Genomic DNA, 25,986 nt, shown 5'->3' with positions numbered 1-25,986 from the left:
GGCTAAGTCAACTCTTACTAACTTGGAAGGGTATCTGAGATATACTTTGTAGAAAAACAAGTTGCAAGAAGTATAATATCTGTTTGAAAAAAAAACTCAGTACATTTATTTATATATACATATATTTATATATTTATGTATACATGTTTATATCTTCTTAAAAGTCCAGAGAGATAATAAATTGTAATTATTTGTTATCTCTTTAAAAGGGATGGAATTACTGGATTCACTATTACATTACTTTTTCACTGAGCATGTATTTTAATAACACTTTTTACAAATCACATATACTTTCTAAGAAAAAGCAAAGTTTTTCACTTCATTTTGTCTGTTAGGTAATTCCAGTGAATTCTGCAGGCTCTCCTGTTGGGGATGTGCCATTCATCCGATCAGGATTGCTGGGGTTTGTAGGGCCGGTAAGTGATGCTCTCATGTTGATTTTGTTACATTTGATCCAAATATTTGGACTTTAATTCACAGAACAGAACAAATTCTGATTAGTCCAAGAGTTTTACAGAATCACTTCACTTATATTTAGAGCAGTTCTTGTAAGGATGTCGTAAAATGAATTAGTGTTTATCATTTCCACTACCCAGATTCATTTGACTCCTTCAAACTAAGACATTTTTTATTTTCTTTTTTTCCCCACTGAGGTCAGAAGATATAATGAGACATTTTTTTATTTTCAGAACTCTTTTCACTTATTCTCACTATCTCTCTCTGATTTGATTAACATGTTGCAATAAGTTAGAGCGTGCTGAAAAAAGTTATCTTCAGTAGCAAAGACAAACTATAATAAATAGTGTACAGAGCATCTTCATGTAAACGATTGGCACTATGTGATGTGTAATAGTAAATCCTTTGAGTGAAAACAGTTTGGGCTGGGCGTGATGGCTCACGCCTGTAATCCCAGCAGTTTGGGAGGCCGAGGTGGGCGGATCACCTGAGGTCAGGAGTTTGAGACCAGGCTGGCCAACATGGCAAAACCCTGTCTCTACTAAAAATACAAAAATAAGCTGGGTGTGGTGGCGTGTGACTGTAATTCCAGCTACTTGGGAGGCTGAGGTAAGAAAATCGCTTGAACCCTGGGACGTGGAGATCACACCACTGTGCTCCAACCTGGGCAACAGAGCAAGACTTCATTTCAAACAACAAAAACAAACTTGATGAGCCTGAGGATGGCAGAGCTCTAGGTCATGGAGGGGCTTTGCATGACATCATGGGAAGTAGGATTTTATTTTGTAAGTAATAGTCATTATTCCTAACTAAGCCCATATCCCTCCATTCATCTCTAATTACCTCCTACCCTCTCTTCTTTTCCACTTAACATCTTCAGTCATATAAGAGATCTAATTTTATTTTATTTCTTCCTTGCCATTTATGGAGGGGCAGGGTGGGTGAGGACATAGATCTAGGAGAATCACTCTTGACTTTTTCACTTAGCACCAGGAAATTCTCAGAGACCCACCTCCTTTTAGCTTACAGCTCCATGATTGAGGTCCAAGATGGAGCTCCAAGCCTCTCATCTGCATTCCAAGAAACAGGGAAAGGTGCAGTCCTCTTCTTTAAAGGAAGATTCCCTGAAGCTGCTGTGCAACACTTTCTTTTATTGGTCTGAACTAGTTCTACAGCCACACCTAGCTGCAAGGGAGACTGGAATGTAGTCTTTATTTTGGTCAACCATGCCCAGGTGAAAATTATCCTACTGTGAACAAAATGGAGAAATGGACATTGAAGGAATGGCAGCGACTGTCTCATTCTCTTACCAACACCATAGCTTTTCAGCCTCTGTTGGAAATGGCTGCTTTTTTCCTGACATACAGGTTGAACCAGTAGCTTGTTGAGGAGATGGGTTATGTCTTACACGGCCCAGTCACTGTGTAGGGTACATTGTGCTCAGTAAATCAGTGAGTGACATTCACATGGAGATAACTACTAGGTAGGCGAATATATGTAAATGGACTAAGAAATTTAGGAATTCTGTAATGAATGAGAAAAGTTAATTTGCTGCAAATGAGTCTGGGAAGATTATACAGTGATGCTTTTGGGGATTTGATAGTAGTTCCCTGCTGCTCTGTTTTCTTATTGGAAAAGAAAGGCACCTACTGCGTTCCTTAGACTTTTCTTTATTAGCCTAGTTCTAATCTTGCCAGATGGAAACAGCATTACCCTTACCAACCTGAAGCGGTCATTCTCCTATTTAAGCTGTTTTAATCTCCTCCAAATTCCAATAGTAAATGAATACATTTTTCTTCCTCTGTATCCTCTGAATAGAAACATAAGCAAACTAACACATAAATCATGGCTGGGAAAATCAACTATGCTTGGGTGGAATCCTAGTTGTTTTCTTATAAAGTTCCTCCCTAAAATAAATATGAGTAAATTCCCTTCTTAGGTATCCTGTGAGAACTCATTGGCTCTAAGATGCCACTCTTTTCCCAGCTGATTTCAGAGATACCAGGGTGTGAAACGGTTTCTCTAGAATCCACAAAATATGGCAGTTGTCTTTTTAATATTTTTTAAATGAGATTTATCTAAAGGCGGGAAGTTAAAAGATGTCTGTTTCATTGTTTAAATCATGGAAATCAAGGCAAATCATCATTACCTTTCAGGGTAGTTTGGTGTTCGTGGTTGGGAAAATGGATGGCTTACTGATGGTTAGTGGTCGGAGACATAACGCTGATGACATTGTTGCTACTGGATTGGCTGTAGAGGCAATAAAGACTGTTTATAGAGGAAGGTGAGTAGTACAAAATTCAGATGTTAGCACCTTTTAATGGAATCTAAATAGATCTTCACATAGTGATTTCAGTTGTATTTTGTCGGTTCTCTTTCCAAGTGATCACATTGTTTTTTTTAAGTATTGCATAAGCCTGGCTTTTTTTTTTTTCTTCTTCTTCTTCTTCTTCTTAGCCTGGCTTTTAATATATATTTCACAACATCTGGTTCTTCAGCTGTAACTAAGAGGATTAAGATGCAACTATATCCTCTACTTCAGATTTAAAGTATTACCATTTGTTGAATCCTGAGGACTGAGGAGAATTCTAAAACATTAACTTCCTACATTTCTTCAATGCAAAAGTAGTGCCATTCAGACTAATTGAGATAGATGCTACTCTTTAGGCATTTACATCTAAGAATTGTTTCTCTTGTTTCTGATTAAATTATATGATTTTAATGTGGGGATTGAGATAGTACATAATTTCAGATTCCATGGACAAAGTCAATTAGATATCTTTTTCTTTGCTTATTAATGTAAGAAAAGATATTTGCTACATATTTGAGTGGTTGATGTCCTATTCAGCAGTTTGCAATCATGGATGTATCTCTTTAAGGCAAACTTGGTGTCCCTTTAAGAAGAAAAATTAATGAAACAGTTTCTGAAATGTATAGTTTTTTTGTAGTGGTGTGGCTTCCTATGAGATGTAAAGTCCATGGGGCACTATACCTGCCTTTGGTCACAGTCATATCCCAGCAATCGGTAGTGCCGGACACCTGGTAGGTGTTGGGTGAATGTGTGTGGAAGGAACGAAGGAGGGTGTCAGGCAGGCATGCCGGCAGACTCTGCTCTCTGGTGCCTTCCCATTCTTTCATGCATTCATTCAACAAATATTCACTGGGTGCCAACACTGTGCCACTGTCCTGGAGGCTCCGGCTGCGGCAGTGAACAAAACAGGCCAAGTCTCTGTCCTTGTGAAGCTCACATGCTTGTTGTGGGAAACAGACAGGAACCACATAAACAGGGCAATAGATAACGTGTGAGACAGTGACAAGTGCTGTGGAGAAAAACACATGGGGGTGGGGGTGGCCTGCCAGTTTCTATGAGGTGGCCTGAGAGTGCCTCACTAGTAAGGGGACATTTGAGCGGAGACCTCCCTCAGAACCAACTTCATCCTCTCTCCCATGGCCTCTCAGGTCCACTGTGATCTGCCCTGGCCTGGGTCTGACCTCTCTCCCTCCCCGTCTCTGCTTCACCACTTTGCTCCAGGCACACTGGCCTTCTTGCTGTTCCTCAAACCTGCCAAGCTCGTCCCTACCTCAGAACCTTTTCGCTTTCCGTTCCTTCTGCCCGGAAACCTCTTCCTCCAGATCTTCGCGTGGCTCGCGTCCTCACCTCATTCAGGTCTCTGCTCCAATGTCCGCTCCTCAGGGAGGCGCCCCCCAGCCACCCTGCCCTCAGTAATACGCCACCCTACACACCACTCCACCCCTTGTATATTGCAACATGGCATTATTCTGTATTTATGTGTTTGTTCTGTCTCTAACACATAAGTGCCACAAAGACAAGAACGTTGTCTTATTTACCACTATGTCCCAACATTCATGACAGTTGTGCTTAATACATATTATTTAAATGAATGAATGCTCATTTTGAGAGTAATGATTATGACATTTTCTTTTCTAAGCTACTCATTTCGGGTAGCATGGTGGGGTTGTCTCCTCTCTGTAATTCCAGTTAAACAAAGCAAATAGGACTGGTTGTGAAGGGAGTCCTGATGTGTTTGATCTGTCTCTCTTAGAATTGCTGTGTTTTCTGTGTCTGTATTTTATGATGAGCGCATTGTGGTGGTTGCGGAACAAAGACCTGACGCTTCCGAGGAAGATAGTTTCCAGTGGATGAGCCGCGTGCTGCAGGTGAGCACACCTTGGGGTCTGTATCAGGTCAGCAGTGGCAGCAACCACTGCCTAAGCATTTCATTTTCTTCGATCAGCCAGTAATGCCACCTTATTTTTTCTTGCCAATCATTGCTCACATATTCTGGGTACTATTAGCAAAATCAGATAATTAATACCATTTCTCCTTGTGGACTACATAGTATTTTTCTGCTCAGGTTGCCAAAAACAATGGAATTGACTTGCCTCAGCAAATTCATTCATGCCTGAGTGTTTACTACTTGTGAAAGTTTTAACTGTCATATGTGGAACACATCTCTGGCAGTAATCAATCCACTTGTCAACAGTCAGCCACAGTTTTACTGTGTGTCATAAGTGGTGCCGACGGTGTGAGGGATCCAAGAAAATACAGCTATTAGCCTTACTCTGAAGGAGCTTTCCTGTGGGGCTAGAGATGCTAGGTGAGATAAACCATGAGGGAAGGAGAATGCTTTGGGCTCAGTCTAAGCAATATGTCTGTGGTGGGGAGCAGGCTAGATTGATGACAAGAGCCTAGTCTTCGCTTGGAATCATAGACTTGGAATCCCAGCTCCATTTCTTACCAGGTATGTGCCCTTGGGCAAGTCATTTAACCTCACTGAGTTTGTTTCCTAACCTGCAAAGTGGGATAAAATTATCTGTTTTATAGAGCTATTTGGAAGGATTAAATGAGGTAATTAATTGAAGTATATAGTACCTGCACTCAGTAAATAATGATGGTGATTGTTATTATCCATCCCTACCAAAATTTTTAAAAAAATTATCCAGGCGGTGGCTCACGCCTGTCATCCCAGCACTTTGGGAGGCTGAGTTGGGTGGATCATGAGTTCAGGAGATCGAGACCATCCTGGCTAACACAGTGAAACCCACTCTCTACTAAAAATACAAAAAAAAAAAAAAAATTAGCTGGGCATGGTGGCAGGCGCCTGTAGTCCCAGCTACTGGAAAGGCTGAGGCAGGAGAATGGCATGAACCCGGGAAGCAGAGCTTGCAGTGAGCCGAGATCACACCACTGCACTCCAGCCTGGGCGACAGAGCGAGACTCTGTCTCAAAAAAAAAAAAGAAAAAAAAAAAATTATCCAGGTGTAGTTGTGTACACCTGTGATCCCAGCTACTTGAAAGGCTGAGGTGGGAGGATCACTTGAGCCCAGTAGGTCAGCACTGCAGTGAGCTATGATCATGCCACTACAGTTTAGCCTGGGTGACAGAGGAAGACCCTGGCTCAAAATAACATAATAATAGGAATAATAATGATAGTAATAATGAGCCAGGTGCTGTGACAGGCACCAGTAGCCCCAGCTACTCAGAAAGCTGAGGTGGGAGGATTGCTTGAGCCCAGGAGGTGGAGGCTGTAGTGCACTATGGTTGCACCTGTGAATAGCTACTATACTTCAACCTGTGCAACACAGCAGAAACCCATGTCTCGAAAAATAAAAAATTATAAGAATAGTCTCCAATTAGAGAGGGCCGCTGCCTCTCAATTAATATTCCCTTTCATTCTCTGTCCCTTCACTCTTCTTTATTTTTCTACTTAGCACTTAACATCTTGTATGTTTATATGTATTGTTTTCTATATCCAGTATAATATAAGGCAAGATGAAGAATTTTTTGTCTCTCTTGTTCAGGGCTCAATCCCCAGAGCCCAATAGCCATGCTAGTAGATGTCGTAGTAGGCTCAGTAAATATTTGTTGGCTAAGTGGACGGTCCAAAGAAAGTGTGGCCTGTCCTTGCTATACTTAGGTATCAGTGGAAGTGTTCCCGAGGTCTGTAACTTCTCTACTTGGGGAACTTGAATTTATTAACTGCTAGTTAATAGCAATGTTGTAGAAACAATGCAAGCATGAGATGGTGGTATTGCTAGATTACCTTTTTTTTTTTTTTTTGAGCCAGAGTTTCTCTCTCGTTGCCCAGGGTAGAGTGCAATGGCACGGTCTTGACTCACTGCAACCTCCGCCTCCTGGGTTCAAGCGATTCTCCTGTCTCAGCCTCCTGAGTAGCTGGAATTACAGGCACCCACCACCATGCCCAGCTAATTTTTTTGTATTTTTAGTAGAGATGGGTTTTCACCATGTTGGCCAGGCTGGTCTCAAACTCCTGACCTCAGGTGATCCACCCACCTCAAGCCTCCCAAGGTGCTGGGATTACAGGCGTGAGCCACCTCACCTGGCTGCTAGATGACTTTTAATATTTCTTTCTATCTCAGCGTCTGCAATTCTGAATTATCAGCTGATATGGCATAGGCTCTTTGTAGTAGAAAATCAGAAAAGAAAATATACTGAAGATAGACTAGTCAGGAAAGACTATGAAGAAGGTACAATGGGGCAGATCTCTGAAAGATGGCTAAGGGGCAGATGTGCAAAGAGAATATTTTTCATACCAATCATATTTTCAGACAGAAACCTTATTTTGTTCAGAATGAGCTTTGGGGCATATAATGGTAGAACCTTTGGTGAATTACACGTTTTCTTCTATTATAGAAAAGTGAGTATACCTGACATTTCCCAAGATATTTGTTACTTTTCCCTGGAAAGCAACTATAGGAATTAACTACAGTGCCAATTTACTAATCCAAACTCTTGTGAAAGTCATTTGGGTTCCGATTTGGGCATGAGATAACAGGCCATTCTTTTCGCAGTCTTTGTAACTTATCAGCTTGGAGCATTTGAGTCCATAGTAGAACAGTAAATGACACCATGTATTCTAATAGATTAAAGGCCAGAGGTGGTTGAATTCCAGGTCTGTGTATAATATAAACTAAATACCTAACTCAGCACCTTCTAAGGAAAGGCAGTTAGTAGATGACTTATCACATGTGTTTTTAATGAGGAATTCAGGCTACATGTAGCACATTTGCTAACTTTCCGTGTATTCTAAAAAAACAGAAACTTAGGAACTCTGCCAGACTATCCATTTCCCAGTCATCTGTGTTGGTTGGTAGGATAGTCTGAGGATTGTGATTTTCAAGTTTATTCTTTTGCCCTTTTAAATTGTTTTTTGTTTGTTTGTTTGTTTTGGTTTGGTGTGTTTTGTTTTTGAGATGGAGTTTCACTCTTGTCTCCAGGCTGGAGTACAGTGGCATGATCTCGGCTCACTGCAACCTCCGCCTCCCAGGTTCAAGCAATTCTCCTGCCTTAGCCTCCCAAGTAGCTGGGATTACAGGCACCCGCCGCCACACCTAGCTAATTTTTGTATTTTTAGTAGAGACGGGGTTTCGCCACGCTGGCCAGGGTGGTCTCAAACTCCTGACCCCAGGAGATCCACCCACCTCGGCCTCCCAAAGTGCTGGTATTACAGGTGTGAGTCACTGTGCCTGGCCCCTTAAATTGTTTTAATAAAAGGCCTTGGCCACACATGGTGGCTCACGCTTCTAGTCCCAACAATTTGGGAAGCTGAAGCTGAGGGTCACTTGAGTTCGAGACCAGCCTGGGACAATAGAGCGAGAGTCTCTGCAAAGAATAAACAAATGAATAAATAAATTAGCTGAATGCACTGCTTGTGGTCCCAGTTACTTGAGAGGTTGGGGCAGGAGGATCACTTGAGCCCAGCAATTTGAGGTTACAGTGAGCTATGGTCATACCATTGCACTCCAGCCTGGATGACAGAGCAAGACCCTGTCATTCATACATACATACATACATGCATAACTGTGAGTCCACTCTACTTCTAAGATTGTATCTCTTGTTCAGTAAGACCTATGGGTAATATGGTAGAAACCTCCTAACTAGTATTAACAGGTGGTCAGTTTTAGCCAGGCAGGATGGCTCACGTCTGTAATCCCAGCACTTTGGGAGGCCGAGGCGGGCGGATCACTTGAGGTCAGGAGTTCAAGACCAGCCTGGCCAATGTGTTAAAACCTTGTCTCTACTAAAAATACAAAAATTAGGCCGGGCGCGGTGGCTCAAGCCTGTAATCCCAGCACTTTGGGAGGCCGAGACGGGCGGATCACGAGGTCAGGAGATCGAGACCATCCTGGCTAACACGGTGAAACCCCGTCTCTACTAAAAAATACAAAAAACTAGCCGGGCGCGGTGGCGGGCGCCTGTAGTCCCAGCTACTCGAGAGGCTGAGGCAGGAGAATGGCGTGAACCCGGGAGGCGGAGCTTGCAGTGAGCTGAGATCCAGCCACTGCACTCCAGCCTGGGCGGCAGAGCGAGACTCCGTCTCAAAAAAAAAAAAAAAAAAAAAAAAACAAAAAAAAAAAAAAAAAAAAAAAAACAAAAATTAGCCCGATGTGGTGGCAAATGTCTGTAATCCCAGATACTGGAGAGGCTGAGACAGGAAAATTGTTTGAACCCAGGAGGTGGAGGTTGTGGTGACCTGAGATTGTGCCACTGCACTTCAGCCTGGGAGAGAAAACGAGATTCCATCTCAAAAAAAAAAAAAAAAAAAAAAAGGCTGGGCACAGTGGCTCATGCCTGAAATCCCAGCACTTTGGGAGACCAAGGCAGGTGGATCACGAAGTCAGGAGTTCGAGACCAGCCTGGCCAACATAGTGAAATCCCGTCTCTAATAAAAATGCAAAAAATTAGCCGGGCGGGGTGGCAGGCGCCTGTAATCCCAGCTACTCTGGAGGCTGAGGCAGGAGAATTGCTTAACCCAGGAGGCGGAGGTTGCAGTGAGCCAAGATCGCGCCATTGCACTCCAGCGTGGCAACAATGCAAGACTCTGACTCAAAAAAAAAAAAAAAAGTTGATGGGTTTCATAATAATGAGAAATTCTTCAAGTATTAAATTTTAATAGAAAATATCTACATGTGTATTCCTTGGATGTAGAGAAGTGTGATTACGAATATACCAACTTGAGGTCCAGGTCCACTTACGTCCATAAACTATATCAAAATGCATTGTCTTCAGTTTCTCATTTTTCTTTTTAATTTTTTTTTTTAAATTAAAATATAGAGATGGGGTTTTGCCATGTTGCCCAGGCTGATCTCAAACTCCTGAACTCAAACTATCTTCTCACCTTGGCCTCCCAAAGTGCCTAGATGACAGGTATGAGCCACCATAGCCAGCCTGGTTTTATTTTCTGTAAAGTTAGCACCAGAATGTGGGTATTTGAAAAATGATTGAGTGGATGTCTTCACTTCAGGATTAACTTGCCTGACCTATGATCAGTGGTTTTTCAGGAGCTCCCTTTTAGTGTATCTTTCCAAAGCATAGCTCCTTCTGTGTTTTTGCATTTGTATTTTGTCAGTTAACATAATATTTAATTACATTGTGTGAAAACAAGAACAGCTGTCAAACAGTGTAGAAACACAGCTGACTTTAAGTAAACATGCAGTTACATGGCTGCGAGCACAGGTACGCTCGGGGTAGCTTGTGGCCTCCAATGCTCGGTGTGCTGTGGGCCTCACCCCAGATGGTTTTCAGAGGAGGTGCATGGTGACATGGTGAATCACTTAAGTGGGGGCTCCTTTAGAGAGTGCTGTTGTGTTCATAATAAAAATGCCTTACCTCTGTTTAATTAGGCGTTGTTGGCTGATAGCTAAAAGATTAAAGGAACCAAAACAAATTTATAGGTTTTTGACATTATTACTTAAGAGAGAACATATTGGCTGGGCATGGTGGCTTATGACAGTAATCTCAGCACTTTGGGAGGCCAAGGTGGGAGCATCACTTGAGACCAGGAGTTCAAGACCAGCCTAGGCAGCACAGTGAGACCCCATCTCTCCAAAAACCTTAAAATTAAAAAAAAAAAAAAAAAGAAGAAGAAAAGAAAAAAAGGTATTTTAAATTAGGCAGGTGCAGTGGTGCATCTCTGTAGTCCCAGCTGCTTGGGAGGCTGAGGCAGGAGGATCACTTGAGCTTAGGAGTTTGGGGCTGTCATGGCTTATGCCATTGCATTCCACCCTAGCTGACAGAGTGAGACCCTGTCTCTAAAAAGAATAAAAACTTAAAAAGAGAACATACTGAGAGTTACAAGTCAGTATCCACCTTTGTCCATTTAGATTGTATCTTACCTCTCTTCTTGTAATCTCTGCCACAGCTGAAAGATGTGTATTATCTTAATGATTATATTTAAATCTCTAGATATATGGAATCTTAATGATCTACCAGATTCTAGATCTAGAATGGGTAGAGCAAGAAAAATGGTAGAGTAAAATAACGGATTATACCAGGAATATGTCAAATGTAATAGAAGTGATCTCATTGAGTATTTTTGTTTGTATTTTTCTAGGCGATCGATAGCATTCATCAAGTGGGGGTTTATTGTCTTGCTCTGGTGCCGGCCAATACATTGCCAAAAACTCCACTAGGAGGAATTCATATATCTCAGACGAAACAACTCTTTCTGGAGGGATCGCTGCATCCTTGCAATATCCTCATGTGCCCACATACATGTGTGACAAACTTGCCAAAGCCCCGGCAAAAACAACCAGGTAATATGCTGGCTTCCAAGACCTGGCACTGAAATTCCAACTTCAAGAAGCTGGGTTCTCTCAGTGTGATTCTTTCTCTAGAATTAGTTTACAAAGACTTTGGGAGGCCAAGGTGGGAGGATCGCATGAGTCCAGGAGTTCGAAAACAACCTGGGCAACATGGTAAAATCCGGTCTCTACAAAAAAAAAAAAAAAAAAGCAAAAAAATTAGCCAGGCCTGGTGGTGCACACCTGTAGTCTCAGCTACTTCAGAGTCTGACAGAGGATGGCTTGAGCCTAGGAGGTTGCAGTAAACCGAGATTGCGCCATTGCACTCCAATCTGGGCGACAGAACCAGACCCTGTCTCAACAAAAAAGAAGGAGAGGAAAGGGAAGATGGAAAAGGTGTTAAGGCAGCCCGGAGGCCAAGATATCCTTGAGATGCCTTTGGAGCTATTGTAGAAAGAAAGAATGTGTTTGTTAGGACTAGTCTTGGCTGCAAGTTGCAGAAAAACATAATAGCAGCTCAGGCAAGAAACAAGCTTGTATTTTTGTCAGGTAAAAAAAGTTCAGAGCTAGGTAGTCCAAAGGCTAGGATAGTCACTCCTCGATCATGTTCTTCTAGCTTCCCATCTTTTTGCTCTGGTGTTTTGTCAGTCAACTCTTGCCATAGATACGCTACAGAACAAATAACCCTAAAACTCAGTGCCTTGAAGTAGCAAGCATTTACTGTTTACTCATGAGATGTAGATCTGGTTGGCTTGGCTGGAATCCACTGGACTTGACTTGGCTCCAGGCTTAGGTTAGGTTCAGAGCTGTTCCATGTGTCTCCTCATCACGGGACCAGCAGCTACCTGGGCCGTATGTTTTTTAAGGCAGATGGCAGAAGCAAGAAATCAAGCCAAGCCACACGAGCATATTTAAAGCTTCTGTTTGTGTCACATGTCCTAACATTTCATTGTCCTAAACAAGAAGTATACTTCTCCCATCCAGACATAACTAGGACAGGAAAGAAAGGAAGATTGTGAGAAAATAAAATAATCTGCCACAGCCATCATTAGCAACTGCCCCAGGGCTCATTAGGCTCCTCAACCTCTACATCCCAGCCAGCAGATAGGAGGAAAAGATAAAGAAAGGATACTCTTCCCTTTAACATATTTTCTAGAAATTGCACATGTTACTTCCTCTAACGTATTATCCTCCCACACTAAAGAATATAGTCTTTATTCCAGCTGTGTGTCCAGCTAAAAACTGGGGGTTCTGTTATTAAGGAAGAAGAATAGAATAGATACTGGAATTGATAACTAGCAGTTTTTGGCATAAGATGTTTACAGAATTTTATGGGAAAATCAGAAGGCATATTTACCAGTACAGCAGTGTCTGGAATTAGCTTCCTGGAGTTACTGCTTTCAGTATCTTTCGTTCTCTGTGACCCATAGACCCATAGACTCACGAAATGCACACAGAATAACATCAAGGAACTGCTGCTGAGTTTGTTTTATTGTTTTAAACTACTGCAAAATTCACTTTTTAAAATGTCATGCCTTTATTAATTTTATAATGTGAATCCTGGATTGCACAGTTTACAGAAATACACTCTGAGTCCCTGCCTGTATTAAAAGGCTATCTCCAACATGATATATCTATAATTTGTCATGAAGTTTCTTAGGGAGTAATATTGCGTATTTACTTAAAATTGTAGTAGAGACTTTGTAGACTAAAACTTTTCACCAATTGGAATACTTTATCTTTTTTGAGTTTTTGGTTTTATTTTTAAATTTTTTAAACTTTCCATTTTGAAATAATTTCACACACAAAAGTTGCCACATGGTGCAAAGATTTTCCTTACATCCTTTACCCAGCTTCCCCAAATATTTACCCTTTGAAAATTGATTATATGATTTAAGTGATTTTTCTTTCATTTGTTTCAGTATATTCAGGATCAGCAGATTTTGATAGAATAAAAGGTTTTTTTTTTTTTTTTTGAGATGGAGTCTCGCTCTGTCGCCCAGGCTGGAGTGCAGTGGCGCCATCTTGGCTCACTGCAACTTCTGCCTCCTGGGTTCATGCCATTCTCCTGCCTTAGCCTCCCGAGTAGCTGGGACTATAGGTGCCCGCCACCACGCCTGGCTAATTTTTTTTTTTGTATTTTTAGTAGAGACAGGGTTTCACTGTGTTAGCCAGGATGGTCTCGATCTCCTGACCTCGTGATCCGCCCGCCTTGGCCTCCCAAAGTGCTGGGATTATAGGCATGAGCCACTGCGCCCGGTCAAATAAAACATTTTAAATATTAATACAGTATAGCATCAGCCTTATTTAAAACCTAGCTGGCAATAAGCTTTTTTTAATCATCTTTTTGCCATCTTCTTAGTTCCATAAGGCGGTGACCATGAAGAGAGGGGGACAGTGCCTAGCACTTTTTTCTAGAGAGGGAGTGGGCTCCCCTGTTTATTTTGAAGTGTCGAACCTATGGAAAAGTTAGAAGAATAGTACGGTGAGGAGCACCCATGTAACCTACCCTAGATTTACCAATTGCTGCCTTTTTTTTTTTTTTTTTTTTTTGAGATAGAGTTCGCTCTGTTGCCTAGGCTGGAGTGCAGTGGCGTGATCCAGCTCACTGCAACCTCTGCCATCCAGGATCCAACCACCTGAGTACCTGGGATTACAGGTGTGAGCTACCACGCCCAGCTAATTTTTGTATTTTTAGTAGAGATGGGGTTTTGCCATGTTGGCCAGGATAGTCTCAAATTCCTGGCCTCACATGGTCTGCCGTCTCTGCCTCCCAAATTGGTAGGATTACAGGAGCAAGCCACCATGCCTGGCATTGCTGACATTTTTTCCCCTGAGTTTGTTTTTGTTTTTGTTTTTGCTTTTTTTGAGACAGGGTCTTAACACTGTTGCCCAGGCTGGAGTACAGTGGCACAATCTCAGCTCACTGCGGCTTTGAACTCTGGCACAAACGATCCTCCCACCTCAGCCTCCCAAGTAGCCTGGACTTAAGATGTCTGCCTCCATACCAGGCTAATCTTTTTGTATTTGTAGAGACAGGGTTTTGCCATGTTGCCCAGGCTGGTCTCAAACTCCTGGGCTCAAGTGATCTGTCCGCCTGAGCCTCCCAAAGTGCTGTGATTACAGGTGTAAGCCACCATTCCCTGCTATTATTCACTTTTAATTGAACAAATTTAATATTCTAGATAAACTCCCTCAGGCCTCGTAGATGACAAATTTCTTTCCAAGCCAGATATTCTTTATTGTTAAGCCCTCTTTTAGGGTTCTATTATGATTGGAGAAGATTAAAATATTAGTAGGAGCTTGTGCAACCAGCTGTCACCTCCTCAGTGTGAAAACTTTCTGTATACCCCAAACTATAATAGCTGCCTGCTTCCCTCCACCCCAGTCCCTATCCCTCCTGTGTTCCTCCTGTTTGTTTGTTTGTTTCCAGTACTTTGCACTATTTGTGTTTATTTATTTGTGTATGTATTTCTTGGTTACCCTTCTCCAGAGTGCAGGCTCCTTGCCCTATTTGCTCCTGGGTTCCCAGTGCCTAGAAGAATGTTCAGTCAGTATTGTTGGATGAATATTTGAACCAGTTTTGGTCAGTCTGGAAATGCTCTGGATACTTAGTTGGAATTGCCATCTCCAGTGAGTTGGGTTTTGCATTTATTTACAGGTGTAGGCCCTGCTTCCGTGATGGTTGGGAATCTGGTTGCTGGAAAACGTATAGCACAAGCTGCTGGAAGGGATCTGGGACAAATAGAAGAGAATGATTTGGTGAGGAAGGTAAGTGTTCCTGAAATGTTGCCTTCTTACTGAAATCAAGTCAAGGACAGAACTTGTACTGCAGGTAGCAGCTGAGGGATACATTATGTGACTTGTTATAAGTTGCTGACCCTGAGTCCTTTTTCTGGTTTATGACTTCAGCACCAGTTTCTGGCAGAGATCCTACAGTGGCGAGCCCAGGCGACTCCTGACCATGTACTCTTCATGCTGTTAAATGCCAAGGTATTAAAAATTCAATGGTATATCTAATCAGCTGACGACTATAGGACTATCTTAAGCACTCTTGATCGCTTTCTTTCATCAGAAAATTTGTGTTGCCATCTCTGAAGAAGGAGTTAATGGCTTTCTCCTTGCTTTGACATATGAGGGTAAACTGTGCAATCACTTTAGGATTGGAATGAGACCTCCTGGAGTGCTATGTAATACTTTCTTTTCTTATGGTACAAGCACGTCTTCTTTATTCAATTATGATAGGAGAAATGGAGCCAACAATGCAATTACATAGATACACAGATGTTCAAAATGTGTTATGTCATACAGTTTTTTTACCCAGTTGGACTTTTAATTCTTTGATTTCTGCCAGGAAGAAAATGACCTCAGACCAGCATTTTAAAAACCTAAGTTATTTCTGGTACATAATTAAATGATTTATTGCTAACAGATAAAAAGCAAATTGAAATTTACTTAACGAGCACATTTAACTACTGGTTTCTGACAGATGGTTCGTTATAATATTGTATTTTAGGACTGGGCACGGTGGCTCACACCTGTAATCACAAAAGCTTTGGGAGGCCGAGGCGGGTGGATCACATGAGGTCAGGAGTTCGAGACCAGCCTGACCAATATGTGAAACCCCGTCTCTACCAAAAATATAAAAATCAGCTGGGCCTGGTGGTGGGCGCCTGTAATCCCAGCTACTCGGGAGGCTGAGGCAGAAGAATCGCCCGAACCCGGGAGGCAGAGGTTGCAGTGAGCCGAGATTGTGCCACTGCACTCCAGCTCAGGCGACAGAGCAAGACCCTGTCTCAAAAATAAAAAGAGAAAAAGTATATATATATTTATATATTATATATTATATATATTATGATATATAAATATATATAAAAAGAAAAAATACACATATATTTTTTGAGATGGAGTCTTGCTCTGTCGCCTGGGCTGGAGTGCAGTGGCATGATCTCAGCTCACTGCAGCCTCCGCCTCCCCGGTTGAAGCGATTCTTCTGCCTCAGCCTCCCGAGTAGCTGGGATTACAGGTGCCCACCACCAGGCCCAGCTGATTTTTATATTTTTGATACAGATGGGGTTTCACATGTTGGTCAGGCTGGTCTCGAACTCCTGACCTCAGGATCCACCTTCCTCGGCCTCCCAAAGTGCTAGGATTATAGGTGTGAGCCACCACGCCCGGCCTATATATTGTATTTTAAAATTATGCATTCTGTGGGAGTCAGCTGAGTTTTTGTGTTGATGGCTGAGTCACAGGCTCAAAGTCTGTGACCATGTGGATAGCAGTATTTCTCCTCAGCAGGGGGAAGACTGGAAGTACCTATTGGAGCTCTTAGGGGACTTATCCAAAGTATACCCATCTCCCCCATTCCCCTGGAATCTGATTTTTATTTTTATTTTTTTGAGGAATGTATACAATAGTAGAACTTAATGAGAAGAATATACTGTGCATCTTATTGAAAAATCATTAAAAATCTTAAGAACCATTACTTTTATGACAGAAAATTTGGGAAGTTTCTTGCTCTATCTGTACATGAAGTGAGCTGCTTTTCAAGCCCATGGATTCATTAAGGTTCTCATATTTCTTTTAAAAATGTCAGCCAGGCATGGTGGCTCATGCCCATAATCCCAGCTTCTTGGAAGGATGAGGCAGGAGGATGTCTTGAACCTGGAGTTGGAGGCTGCAAGCTGCAGTAAGCTGTGATTACATAACTGCACTGCAGCTTGGGCAACAGCAAGACCATGTCAGAACAAAAAAAAGAAAAAAAAAGGATCCGATACATGTCTGTCTATCTGTTTGTTTGTTTGTTTGTTTTTGGAGACAGAATCTCGCTTTGTCGCCCAGGCATTGGCTCAAGTGATCCTCCCACTTCTGCCTCTTGAATAGCTGGGACTACAGGCACGTGCCACCACCATACCTGACTGATTTTTTTTGTATTTTCAGTGGAGAGGAGATCTTGCTATGTTGCCAAGGCTTGTCTTGAACTCCTGGGCTCAAGCAGTGCCCCCACCTCATCCTCCCAAAGTGCTAGGGTTACAGGTGTGAGCCACCCTGTCCAGCTCCACACGTCTTTGATTTTAGGGGAATTTTCACTAGAATTGATAATTTGCTAAGGATAATCTACAAAGGCACAAGCCTTTTTCAGGTATGGTGTTGAACTGGCTGTGCTTATTATAGTTTATTTGCTTTCTGAGCTTTGACCCGCTTATCCTTTCTGTTGTTTAAAGGGAACTGCTGTATGCACAGCCAGCTGCCTTCAGCTTCATAAACGAGCAGAGAGGATTGCGGCCGTTCTTGGTGATAAGGGACATCTAAATGCAGGAGATAATGTGGTGTTGCTCTATCCACCTGGTAAGCATTGGATTGGTAGACTAGACTTTAAGCTCCAATACTAGACTGACTACAAATTATAAGATGATAGGCACTCAGGGCCGCTCTCTGTGACTTGCAGGCAGTGTACTTCCCAACACTTAGAAGACCATGCACACAGGCCGAAGTGGGAACCAAGCCTCACCCCCCACGTTGTGCAGTACAGTGGCTCTCCTGGGACCATGTCTGTTTTTGCACCCTTATGTTTCTATTAGTGCCTGGCACATAAAAGTCACTCAATAAATAATGAATGAATGAAGTCTTCAGCTGCTTGGCTTTTGGAAACTCTCAAAACAGATGCTTTGTTTCTGTGAATGTTCAGGAATGGGGCAATTTCACCCAGTCCCCAAAGAAATGTTGTGCGTGAATTCTGTGAACATTTTTCATATTATGATTGATGTTACTCAGGAGGAATAACTGCAGAAACCGGGAATGGTTAACTAGGAAAATAAAAGAATGGAGATAGGAGAGGTGAGCAAGCCCTGAGCTTTTAAAAAATATTTAGAAGGCTGCTCTATAAAGAGCAATCAGACTTCTTAGATGTTGTTGAAGGGATGTGAGTTTTCATATTATGATTTAGTCTTCTTTTGTTATTGCTACTTTCATGTTCTGATTTAATTCAACAACCTTGTCTTCATAGTAAGAGGGGTTCAGAATTATTTGGCATAAAGATTCAAAATTCTGGGTGAAATATTTGAGTCTTCCCTTCGTTATTTCTGTCACCTAATCCACTCATACATCCAGCTTTTTTTGGCCTATTATCCCCCCACACTTCATATTGTTCTGTGATTTTTTTGTTTATTTTATTTTTAAGACGGAGTCTCTCTCTGCCACTCAGGCTGGAGTGCAGTGGCGTGATCCCAGCCCACTGCAACCTCTGCCTCCCTGGTTCCAGTGATTCTCCTGCCTCAACCTCCTGGGTAGCTGGGATTACAGGCACCCGCCACCATGCCCAGCTAATTTTTGTATTTTTAGTAGAGATGGGGTTTCAGCATGTTGGCCAGGCTCGTCTCAAACTCCTGACCTCAGGTGATCCACCTGCCCCAACCTTCCAAAGTGCTGGGATTATAGGTGTGCGCCACAAGGCCTGGCTCATTCTGTGATTCTTATGCGCTGCCTTATTTACCGAGATACTGAGATTTCATAGAAGATCACGTGATAGAGCAGTCCCCGCTATTGTATGCCCAAGAGATGGCCTTGCACCTGTCAGTTGGCGAGAGGCCACGGGGAAGGACCTGAGCTCTTCCTAAGGAGGCCTCTGCCCAAAGTCGTCCTCAGACTGAGTCATACTTTGCTCCCTAAAACTCACACCCCTTCAACAACATCTAAGAAGTCTGATTGTTCTTTTTAGAGCAGCCTTCTAAATATTTTTAAAAAGCTCAGGGCTTCCTTACCTCTCCTTTCTCCATTCTTTTATTTTCCTAATTAACCATTCCTGGTTTCTCCAGTTACTTCTCCTGAGTAATATAAAGTAATAATATCAATATACCTTCTTCACAAATATTTCAGGAGTTTACTTCTGATTTTCTTCCTTTTTTGTTAATTGTTTTCTCTATATTTTCTAAAGTTTTATATGCTTCCTTCTTTCACTTTCAATATCTTCTGCTAGAGTCTCTGTTAAATTATGGTCTACAGAACCTGTCTTGCACATGATTTAACCGTTTTGGAAAATTTGCCTTTTAGTTTCTCAGTGCTCTTAGGCAGTTCAGTGCCTCTCCTGACAGGGTCTTTTGTCTTGCAGGCATTGAGTTAATCGCTGCCTTCTATGGCTGCCTGTATGCGGGCTGTATACCTGTGACGGTCAGACCTCCACATGCTCAGAACCTCACGGCCACGCTGCCCACTGTCCGAATGATTGTTGATGTAAGTACCAGCTGTATCTTGCCTTGTCCTCATCTCCTAAAATCCAGATTCAGACAGCTAAGGATCCTTACTAATTTTCCAATTTTGTTAAGTCAGGAATTCAAATTTGTCTCCTGGAAACTACCTCCTTTTTGTTAGTCAAGCCAAAACAACCATCATTATTCAGCGAAGGAACTGGGGGAAAGTGGTTATTGGTGAGATGCAGAATTGTATGCAGTTATCATGAACATTAAGGAGGTGAAGCAGCTGTTAGTATTTCTCCAACAAAAACACAAAAAGTAGCCAGGCATTGTGGCACATGCCTGTAGTCGCAGCTACTCAGGAGGCTGAGGCAGGAGGATCCCTTGAGTCTGGGAGGTGGAGGTTAGACGTGAGCTGAGATTACACCACCGCACTCCAGCCTGAGCAGACCCTGTCTCAAAAAAAAAAAAAAAAAAAAAAAAAGTTTCTGTCTAAAATGTGATGTCTGATATTTTTCCTGCTAAATTATCTGGGTGATTTTAAATGCCAAACTGAATTAACCGTGGTGTCAGGTCACTTCTATTTTAGTTACTTTTGTGAATTTACTTGGTTTAGCATTAAAAGGTGTCCAGACCTTACTCTGGAGATGATAGAAGTCTTTATAGGGTATGAGAGTTAAAGAAAATAAGGTAAGTGTGTATTGCATCAGATCCTAGTGTTTACAGCAAGGGGAAGCCTTGGCCAGTGCTGATAGATTACAAAATTCCAGTTCATGTAGCATTTGCTTCTCTGAGAACTGCTGCTCTGTCAGCAAAAAAGGAGCCCACGATATAAAAGCCATGATCACCATAGATGATTTTATTACAAAGTGTAATTCAGCAAAATGCCCTTGTTATATTCTACAAAGTGGGCCAGAAAAGCAGGGAGGGGAGTTGCTGTTGATGCAGTTCGTGGGCAAAGTAGGTCACTTTGCATTTCTGTGTATAGCTGGGCAAGAGAACCTAGTTTCTGTGAGAGCTTATATCAGCATCGGGGTTCCTTAGGTTCAGCGTATGGTCTAGGTGTAGTAAGTCTCGTTATTCACTAAAGACTGGGGCAGTTTCCTTCAAACATGGTTATCTGATTCTTCTCATTTCCTGAGCACTACAAAATCCACATCTTTTTTTTTTTTGAGACGGAGTCTCGCTCTGTCACCCAAGCTGGAGTGCAGTGGCCGGATCTCAGCTCACTGCAAGCTCCACCTCCCGGGTTCACGCCATTCTCCTGCCTCAGCCTCCCGAGTAGCTGGGACTACAGGCGTCCGCCACCTCGCCCGGCTAGTTTTTTGTATTTTTTTAGTAGAGACGGGGTTTCACCATGTTAGCCAGGATGGTCTCGATCTCCTGACCTTGTGATCCGCCCGTCTCGGCCTCCCAAAGTGCTGGGATTACAGGCTTGAGCCACCGCGCCCGGCCCAAAATCCACATCTTTATTTAATTGTGGTCTTAATGAAATCATGGGATTGTGGGATCCATACTGAGATTATAATTATGAAATATTTTGAGAATCACTGTTATAAACAATACAGTGTATTGTGAACAGGTCCATCATCCTGAGAGAGTTAAATGTCACACATTTCCAGAAGGAAACATGCAAGGGAGTAAACTGACCTCATCTGTCCCACATGTGTTCTTTAAAACTGTCCTGTCCAGTGTAGTACATGAGTGGCTTTTAGCAGCAGCCGGGGCCTGTGGTGCCGTGTTGGGGCTGAACCTCCTGATGCTTATTGTTGTCCATTTGTTTTCTAGGTCAGCAAAGCAGCCTGTATTCTCACTGGTCAGACCCTAATGCGGCTACTGAGGTCCCGAGAGGCAGCAGCAGCAGTGGATGTGAAAACCTGGCCAACCATCATTGACACAGGTGAAAGGGAGACTTCTCCTGAGGGTGGAGGGAATGAGAGCTCACAATACCTGAGATCTCGTCTCTTCTCATGCCAGACTTGTTTACCCTGCCTTTATGTCTTCTGCCTGCTAAGACAGAGGCAAAACCTAGCATCAGTAAGCTTGTGCAGGACTAAACACTGACAGCAGATGCAAAGGGCGAGATCACAGTCTGCTAAGAGCTCTCCAAACAAAAGTGTTTTGCTGATACTCTTGGCATCATCAAAAGGTGGTTAGGTTTTTATGCTACATGTAACTATGTATATGTAGGGCCAAGTAAAATATTGAGACAATCTGATCCTTTTGTTCGAGATGTGATATTGTTGAAATAATACTGGACTGGGAGTCAGGTGATTTGGGTTCTGGCTCAAGCTTCATTACCTACTGCCTGTGTAATCTTGACTGAAATTACCCTTTCCTAAGCTACTGCCTACCCCTGCCTGACCTGTATATTTATTGAGAAGATAAAATGCAGTGTAATATGAAAATACTATACTTTGAAAGCCATAAAGTGCAAAATTTTTAGATAGTATTCATATTAAAGAAGGGGGTAAGATAAGGGAATAGCTGAAAAAGCTGTGGTATAGGAAGAATGTGGGTTTTTGAGTCAGGCAGGTAAGGTTTAAGTCCTGTATATCTGCTACTCTCTGAGTATCCTTACTAACCTGTCTATAAAGTGGGAGTTGTAAAGATTAAATGATGTAATGCAGAGCTCCTAGCATGTAATCATAATGATAACATCTAACCTTCATTGAGCCGTTATGTCAGTCATTTAATGTGTTATATGCTTTTATCCTTACCCTATAAGTTGTTATTTTTATCCTCATTTTGCAGATTAGAAAACTGAGGGAAGTTAAATAAGCAGCAGAACTGAAATTCAAATCCAGCCAGTTTGGCTCCATTCCCAGCCTCTTAACCATTAATGTCCTCCCTACCCTTTTTTTTTAAAAAAAAAAACTGGATTCAAATGCAGGAATGACATGTATTTGTGGTTATTGTGTACCAGATGCCGAACTGGGTTTTTTAAATATTTATTACTGAAGGATAGAAGCACAGGTGTATATATATGTATCACAAATGGATTGTGTTGGTGTTAATGATGCTGGTAGATCTATGGTTAATGGGCTGAATCACAACAGGAAGGTTTCTTTAGGCACTTGAGTGGTCATATGAGTGACCCTTCCCTGCATAAAGGGAGGTCAAAGGTGATAGTCTTTCATTTGACCAGAAATGGGTGCCCCATGATTTGGTGATTTAAAACTCACAGTTAGACATCCTTCTTGATCCAGAAAGCCAAAGGAGCCATTGAAGAGGTATGGCTGGAGCCAAAGGACATCTTTGACATCCCTCATTTTAGCATACTTATAAAGCACATGGGGGGAAGTAGAGGAGGTATCATAAATGAGTGAAAGCAGCGAATTACTAGTTCTTGGCTACCATTCTCTTTTGGAGACAGAGCCCTCACTCTGTCACCCAGGCTGGAATGCAGGGCCGCGATCTCGGCTCACTGCAACCTCCACCTCCCAGGTTCAAGGGATTCTCCTGCCTCAGCCTCCCGAATAGCTGGGATTACAGGTATGAACCACCATGCCTGGCTAATTTTTGTATTTTTAGTAGAGACAGGGGTCGCCATGTTGGCCAGGCTGGTCTCGAACCCCAGTCCTCAAAGTGATCCACCTGCCTCGGCCTCCCAAAGTGCTAGGATTACAAGTGTGAGCCGCTGTGCCTAGCCACCATTTTTTTTTTTTTTTTTTTAAAGAGACATGATCTTGATATGTTGCCCAGGTTGGTCTCAAACTCCTGGGTTCACACAGTCCTCCTGCCTCAGCCTCCCAAGTAGCTGGGACTATAGGCCTGAGTCACTGCACCCAGATAGATTACTATTCTTAAAATTCTGCCAGCTTAACCAGGCGCCATGGCTCATGCTTGTAATGCCAGCACTTTGGGAGGCTGAGGCAGGAGGATCACTTGAGCTCAGGAGTTGGAGACTAGCCTGGGCAATATAGTGAGACCTCACCGCTAGAAAAAAAAAAATTTTTTTTTAATTTAGCTAGGCATGGTGGCATAGACCTGTAGTCCCAGCTATTCAGGAGGCTGAGGTGGGAGGATCATTTGAGCCCAGCAGATGGAGGTTGTAGTGACCCGAGATCAAGCTACTATATTCCCACCTGGGCAATAGAGCAAGACTCTGTCTTTAGAAAAAAAAAATCTGCTAAGTTAACTTAGAGAAATACTTCCCAACTTTTAAATCCATACACGATTAATATAACACATACTAAAGTGTAAATAATGAACTTTAACTTGAAACCAGCATAACAGCTAATGCTTTTTAAGCATTTCTTCAGTAGGTTGCTTTAAAAGTGCTTTATGTGAATTAACTTCCCAGCAGTTCTATGAGGGTAGGTATTATTTTAGAGATTCGTTTTAGAGAAGAAGAGAACAGCCACAAAGAGGTGAAATAACTCCAGGGTCACGTAGCTGATGCTAGAGCTGGCATTTGAACAGCAGTCTGCTTCCTACTGTGTTCTGTTTCCCCTTACTAAGCTGCTAGCAGATACATTTACCTGATGTAGATTTGCTTGCCTGGGTTGTCCAGTGTTGTCCTCAACCCCAGCCTACCTCTAAGAATGACATATGTGAGCTACTTGGTTAAATAGGAGAAGCCTAAGCTTTAGCAAATCCCCAAAGCTAAATTTGGCCATAGCAAAGCCACAGAAAACCAGTTGAAGAGCAATGATTTTCATGTTCCCGCATGTTGGATTGACATCAGGTTTTTTTCTTTTCATGGCAGATGATTTACCCAGGAAAAGGTTACCTCAGCTGTATAAACCACCCACTCCTGAGATGTTGGCATATCTTGATTTTAGTGTCTCCACAACTGGCATGCTTACAGGAGTGAAGGTAAGCTGCATGCTGGAAAAATGCCATGTCTGCCAAAAAATAGAGATGACCACTGCCCCAGAAACTTTAGACGCAGAGGCTAAGTGGTTGTACCAGAGACCGGTAGGCAGAGTGAGGATCAAGGGTCGCTGCTCTATTTAAATAAAGGCATTGGCTCCTCTGGAATGAGTTGTCGCAAGGAATTTGTATTAAGTGTCTGAACCTAGCATTGAAGCTGAAAGATAAGAGTTTGTTAAAATATGTATGAAATCTGATATTTAGATATCATAAAATTCAGTATTAGATTGGGCGCAGTGGCTCACGCCTGTTACCCCAGCTCCTTCGGAGGCCAAGGCAGGCAGATCACCTGAAGTCTGGAGTTCGAGACCAGCCTGAACAACATGGAAAACCCCTTCTCTACTAAAAATAGAAAATTAGCCGGGCGTGGTGGTGCATGTCTGTAATCCCAGCTACTTGGGAGGCTGAGGTTGCGGTGAGCTGAGATCGTGCCATTGCACCACAACCTGGACAACAGGAGCGAAACTCCGTCTTAAAAAAAAAAAAAAAATTATTATTAACTAATGAACAGAAATATGTTCCCTTAATGGAGACTTAGGTTAGGCTTTGAAGCACTAAAAATTATACATTGTTTTGAGGAGTTTAGGGAATTGAAACTCCTCAAAGCTGTCGTCAGAGCTGTTTTGCTGCCTGTGGGATGACAGTTCCAGCCTGTTCCATTTTCCATACTTTGCAGATGTCCCACTCTGCAGTGAACGCTCTGTGTCGAGCCATCAAGCTCCAGTGTGAGTTGTACTCTTCTCGGCAGATCGCCATCTGCCTTGACCCTTACTGTGGACTTGGCTTCGCGCTCTGGTGTCTCTGCAGGTAGGGATGGAAAAGCCAAGGAGACAGAATGTGTGGGGGTGTACTTTATGGCCATGACCATCTCATCCTTTCCTTTGCTCCCTTAATTTGGTAAAGTTTCAGTAAAATGCTAGTGTTTTCAGAATTTATGGATCTACTGTGTCTGTGAAGTTTGTTTAAAAACAGTTTTGTCTGTATTCCCTTTGTTATTTTCTGTTAATTTTATTCTTCATACAAAATGGCAGTGATCCTGTTACTTGCTCTCTTCTCCACCTTGTAATCCTTGCTTTAGAAGCAAAGCCAAGTAGAATGATGATTCTCGGGTGAAATATGTCATGCTTTGACAGCCAGCATGTACCCCCTAGGCTTGGCAGGAAGGAGCGCAGTGGGATGGGATGACAGCATGTGGATGGAAAGTAGCACGTTTGCCCTGGCCAAGTTGCTCCTTGCGGAATACAGATCCCAGCTCCTCTCACCACTCCCCCAGAGAACCTCATCTCAGACCTGCATTTTCATCTCCTTGGTGTACATCATGAATGCTTCATAGATGCCTGCAGCTCAACATTCTCCTCCTGTTCTCTCTTTGTTAGGGTAGGATCATCCATGTAGGGGCCCACACTAGAAACATGGGTCTTATCTTCAGATTCTATATCTTCATGTCTTGTGTCTAATCAAATGTATGTCCTTTGGCTTGGTTGTTCTACACCTATATGTACATAAGAATCACCTGGGGGTCTTTCAACAAAAATTAATGGGACTCCCCAAGACTTATTAATCTTCATCTCCAGAGGTGGTGACCACACCACCAGTATTTTGAAATACAGGATTCCTGAGCTTCTAGTGATTCTGATCTGTAAACAGGTTTAGGCATAAAATCACTGCCATTTTGTATGAGCCAAGAGTTTAAGCTTTGTGGCTATAGAAGAGACATGATAGGAACCCTGTTCCTTCCTTTTTTTTATTCTAAAAAAAAAAAAAACTATTGTGTTGATAGTTCTTCCTGTTGATGGACTGAATATGGATATGAGGATCCATATTTCCTTTCTGTCCTTTTTCCTTTTCTTTCTTTCTTTTTTTTTTCTGTTTTTTGTTTTGTTTTGTTTTGTTTTGT

At 42.4% G+C, this 25,986-nt stretch overlaps 1 protein-coding gene across 4 annotated transcripts in view; it reads left to right on the top strand.

Moving 5' to 3' along the window:
- LOC105474366 (disco interacting protein 2 homolog B) overlaps positions 1-25,986 on the top strand; it is a 263,589-nt gene that overhangs the window by 212,155 nt on the left and 25,448 nt on the right. For all 4 annotated transcript variants that reach the window (XM_011728986.3, XM_011728988.2, XM_011728987.2 and 1 more), the window contains 11 exons: positions 336-416; positions 2,613-2,740; positions 4,521-4,635; positions 10,833-11,034; positions 14,684-14,793; positions 14,935-15,015; positions 17,247-17,370; positions 19,130-19,251; positions 21,000-21,111; positions 23,923-24,032; positions 24,766-24,896. In XM_011728986.3, coding sequence (XP_011727288.1) covers positions 336-416; positions 2,613-2,740; positions 4,521-4,635; positions 10,833-11,034; positions 14,684-14,793; positions 14,935-15,015; positions 17,247-17,370; positions 19,130-19,251; positions 21,000-21,111; positions 23,923-24,032; positions 24,766-24,896 — 1,316 coding nt within the window. The remainder of the gene's footprint in view (positions 1-335; positions 417-2,612; positions 2,741-4,520; positions 4,636-10,832; positions 11,035-14,683; positions 14,794-14,934; positions 15,016-17,246; positions 17,371-19,129; positions 19,252-20,999; positions 21,112-23,922; positions 24,033-24,765; positions 24,897-25,986) is intronic.

Source organism: Macaca nemestrina, chromosome 10 (assembly GCF_043159975.1).
Source record: "Macaca nemestrina isolate mMacNem1 chromosome 10, mMacNem.hap1, whole genome shotgun sequence".
NCBI lineage: Eukaryota > Metazoa > Chordata > Mammalia > Primates > Cercopithecidae > Macaca > Macaca nemestrina.
Note: the sequence above shows the minus strand (reverse complement) of the source record. Positions and strands in the feature narration are given on the sequence as shown.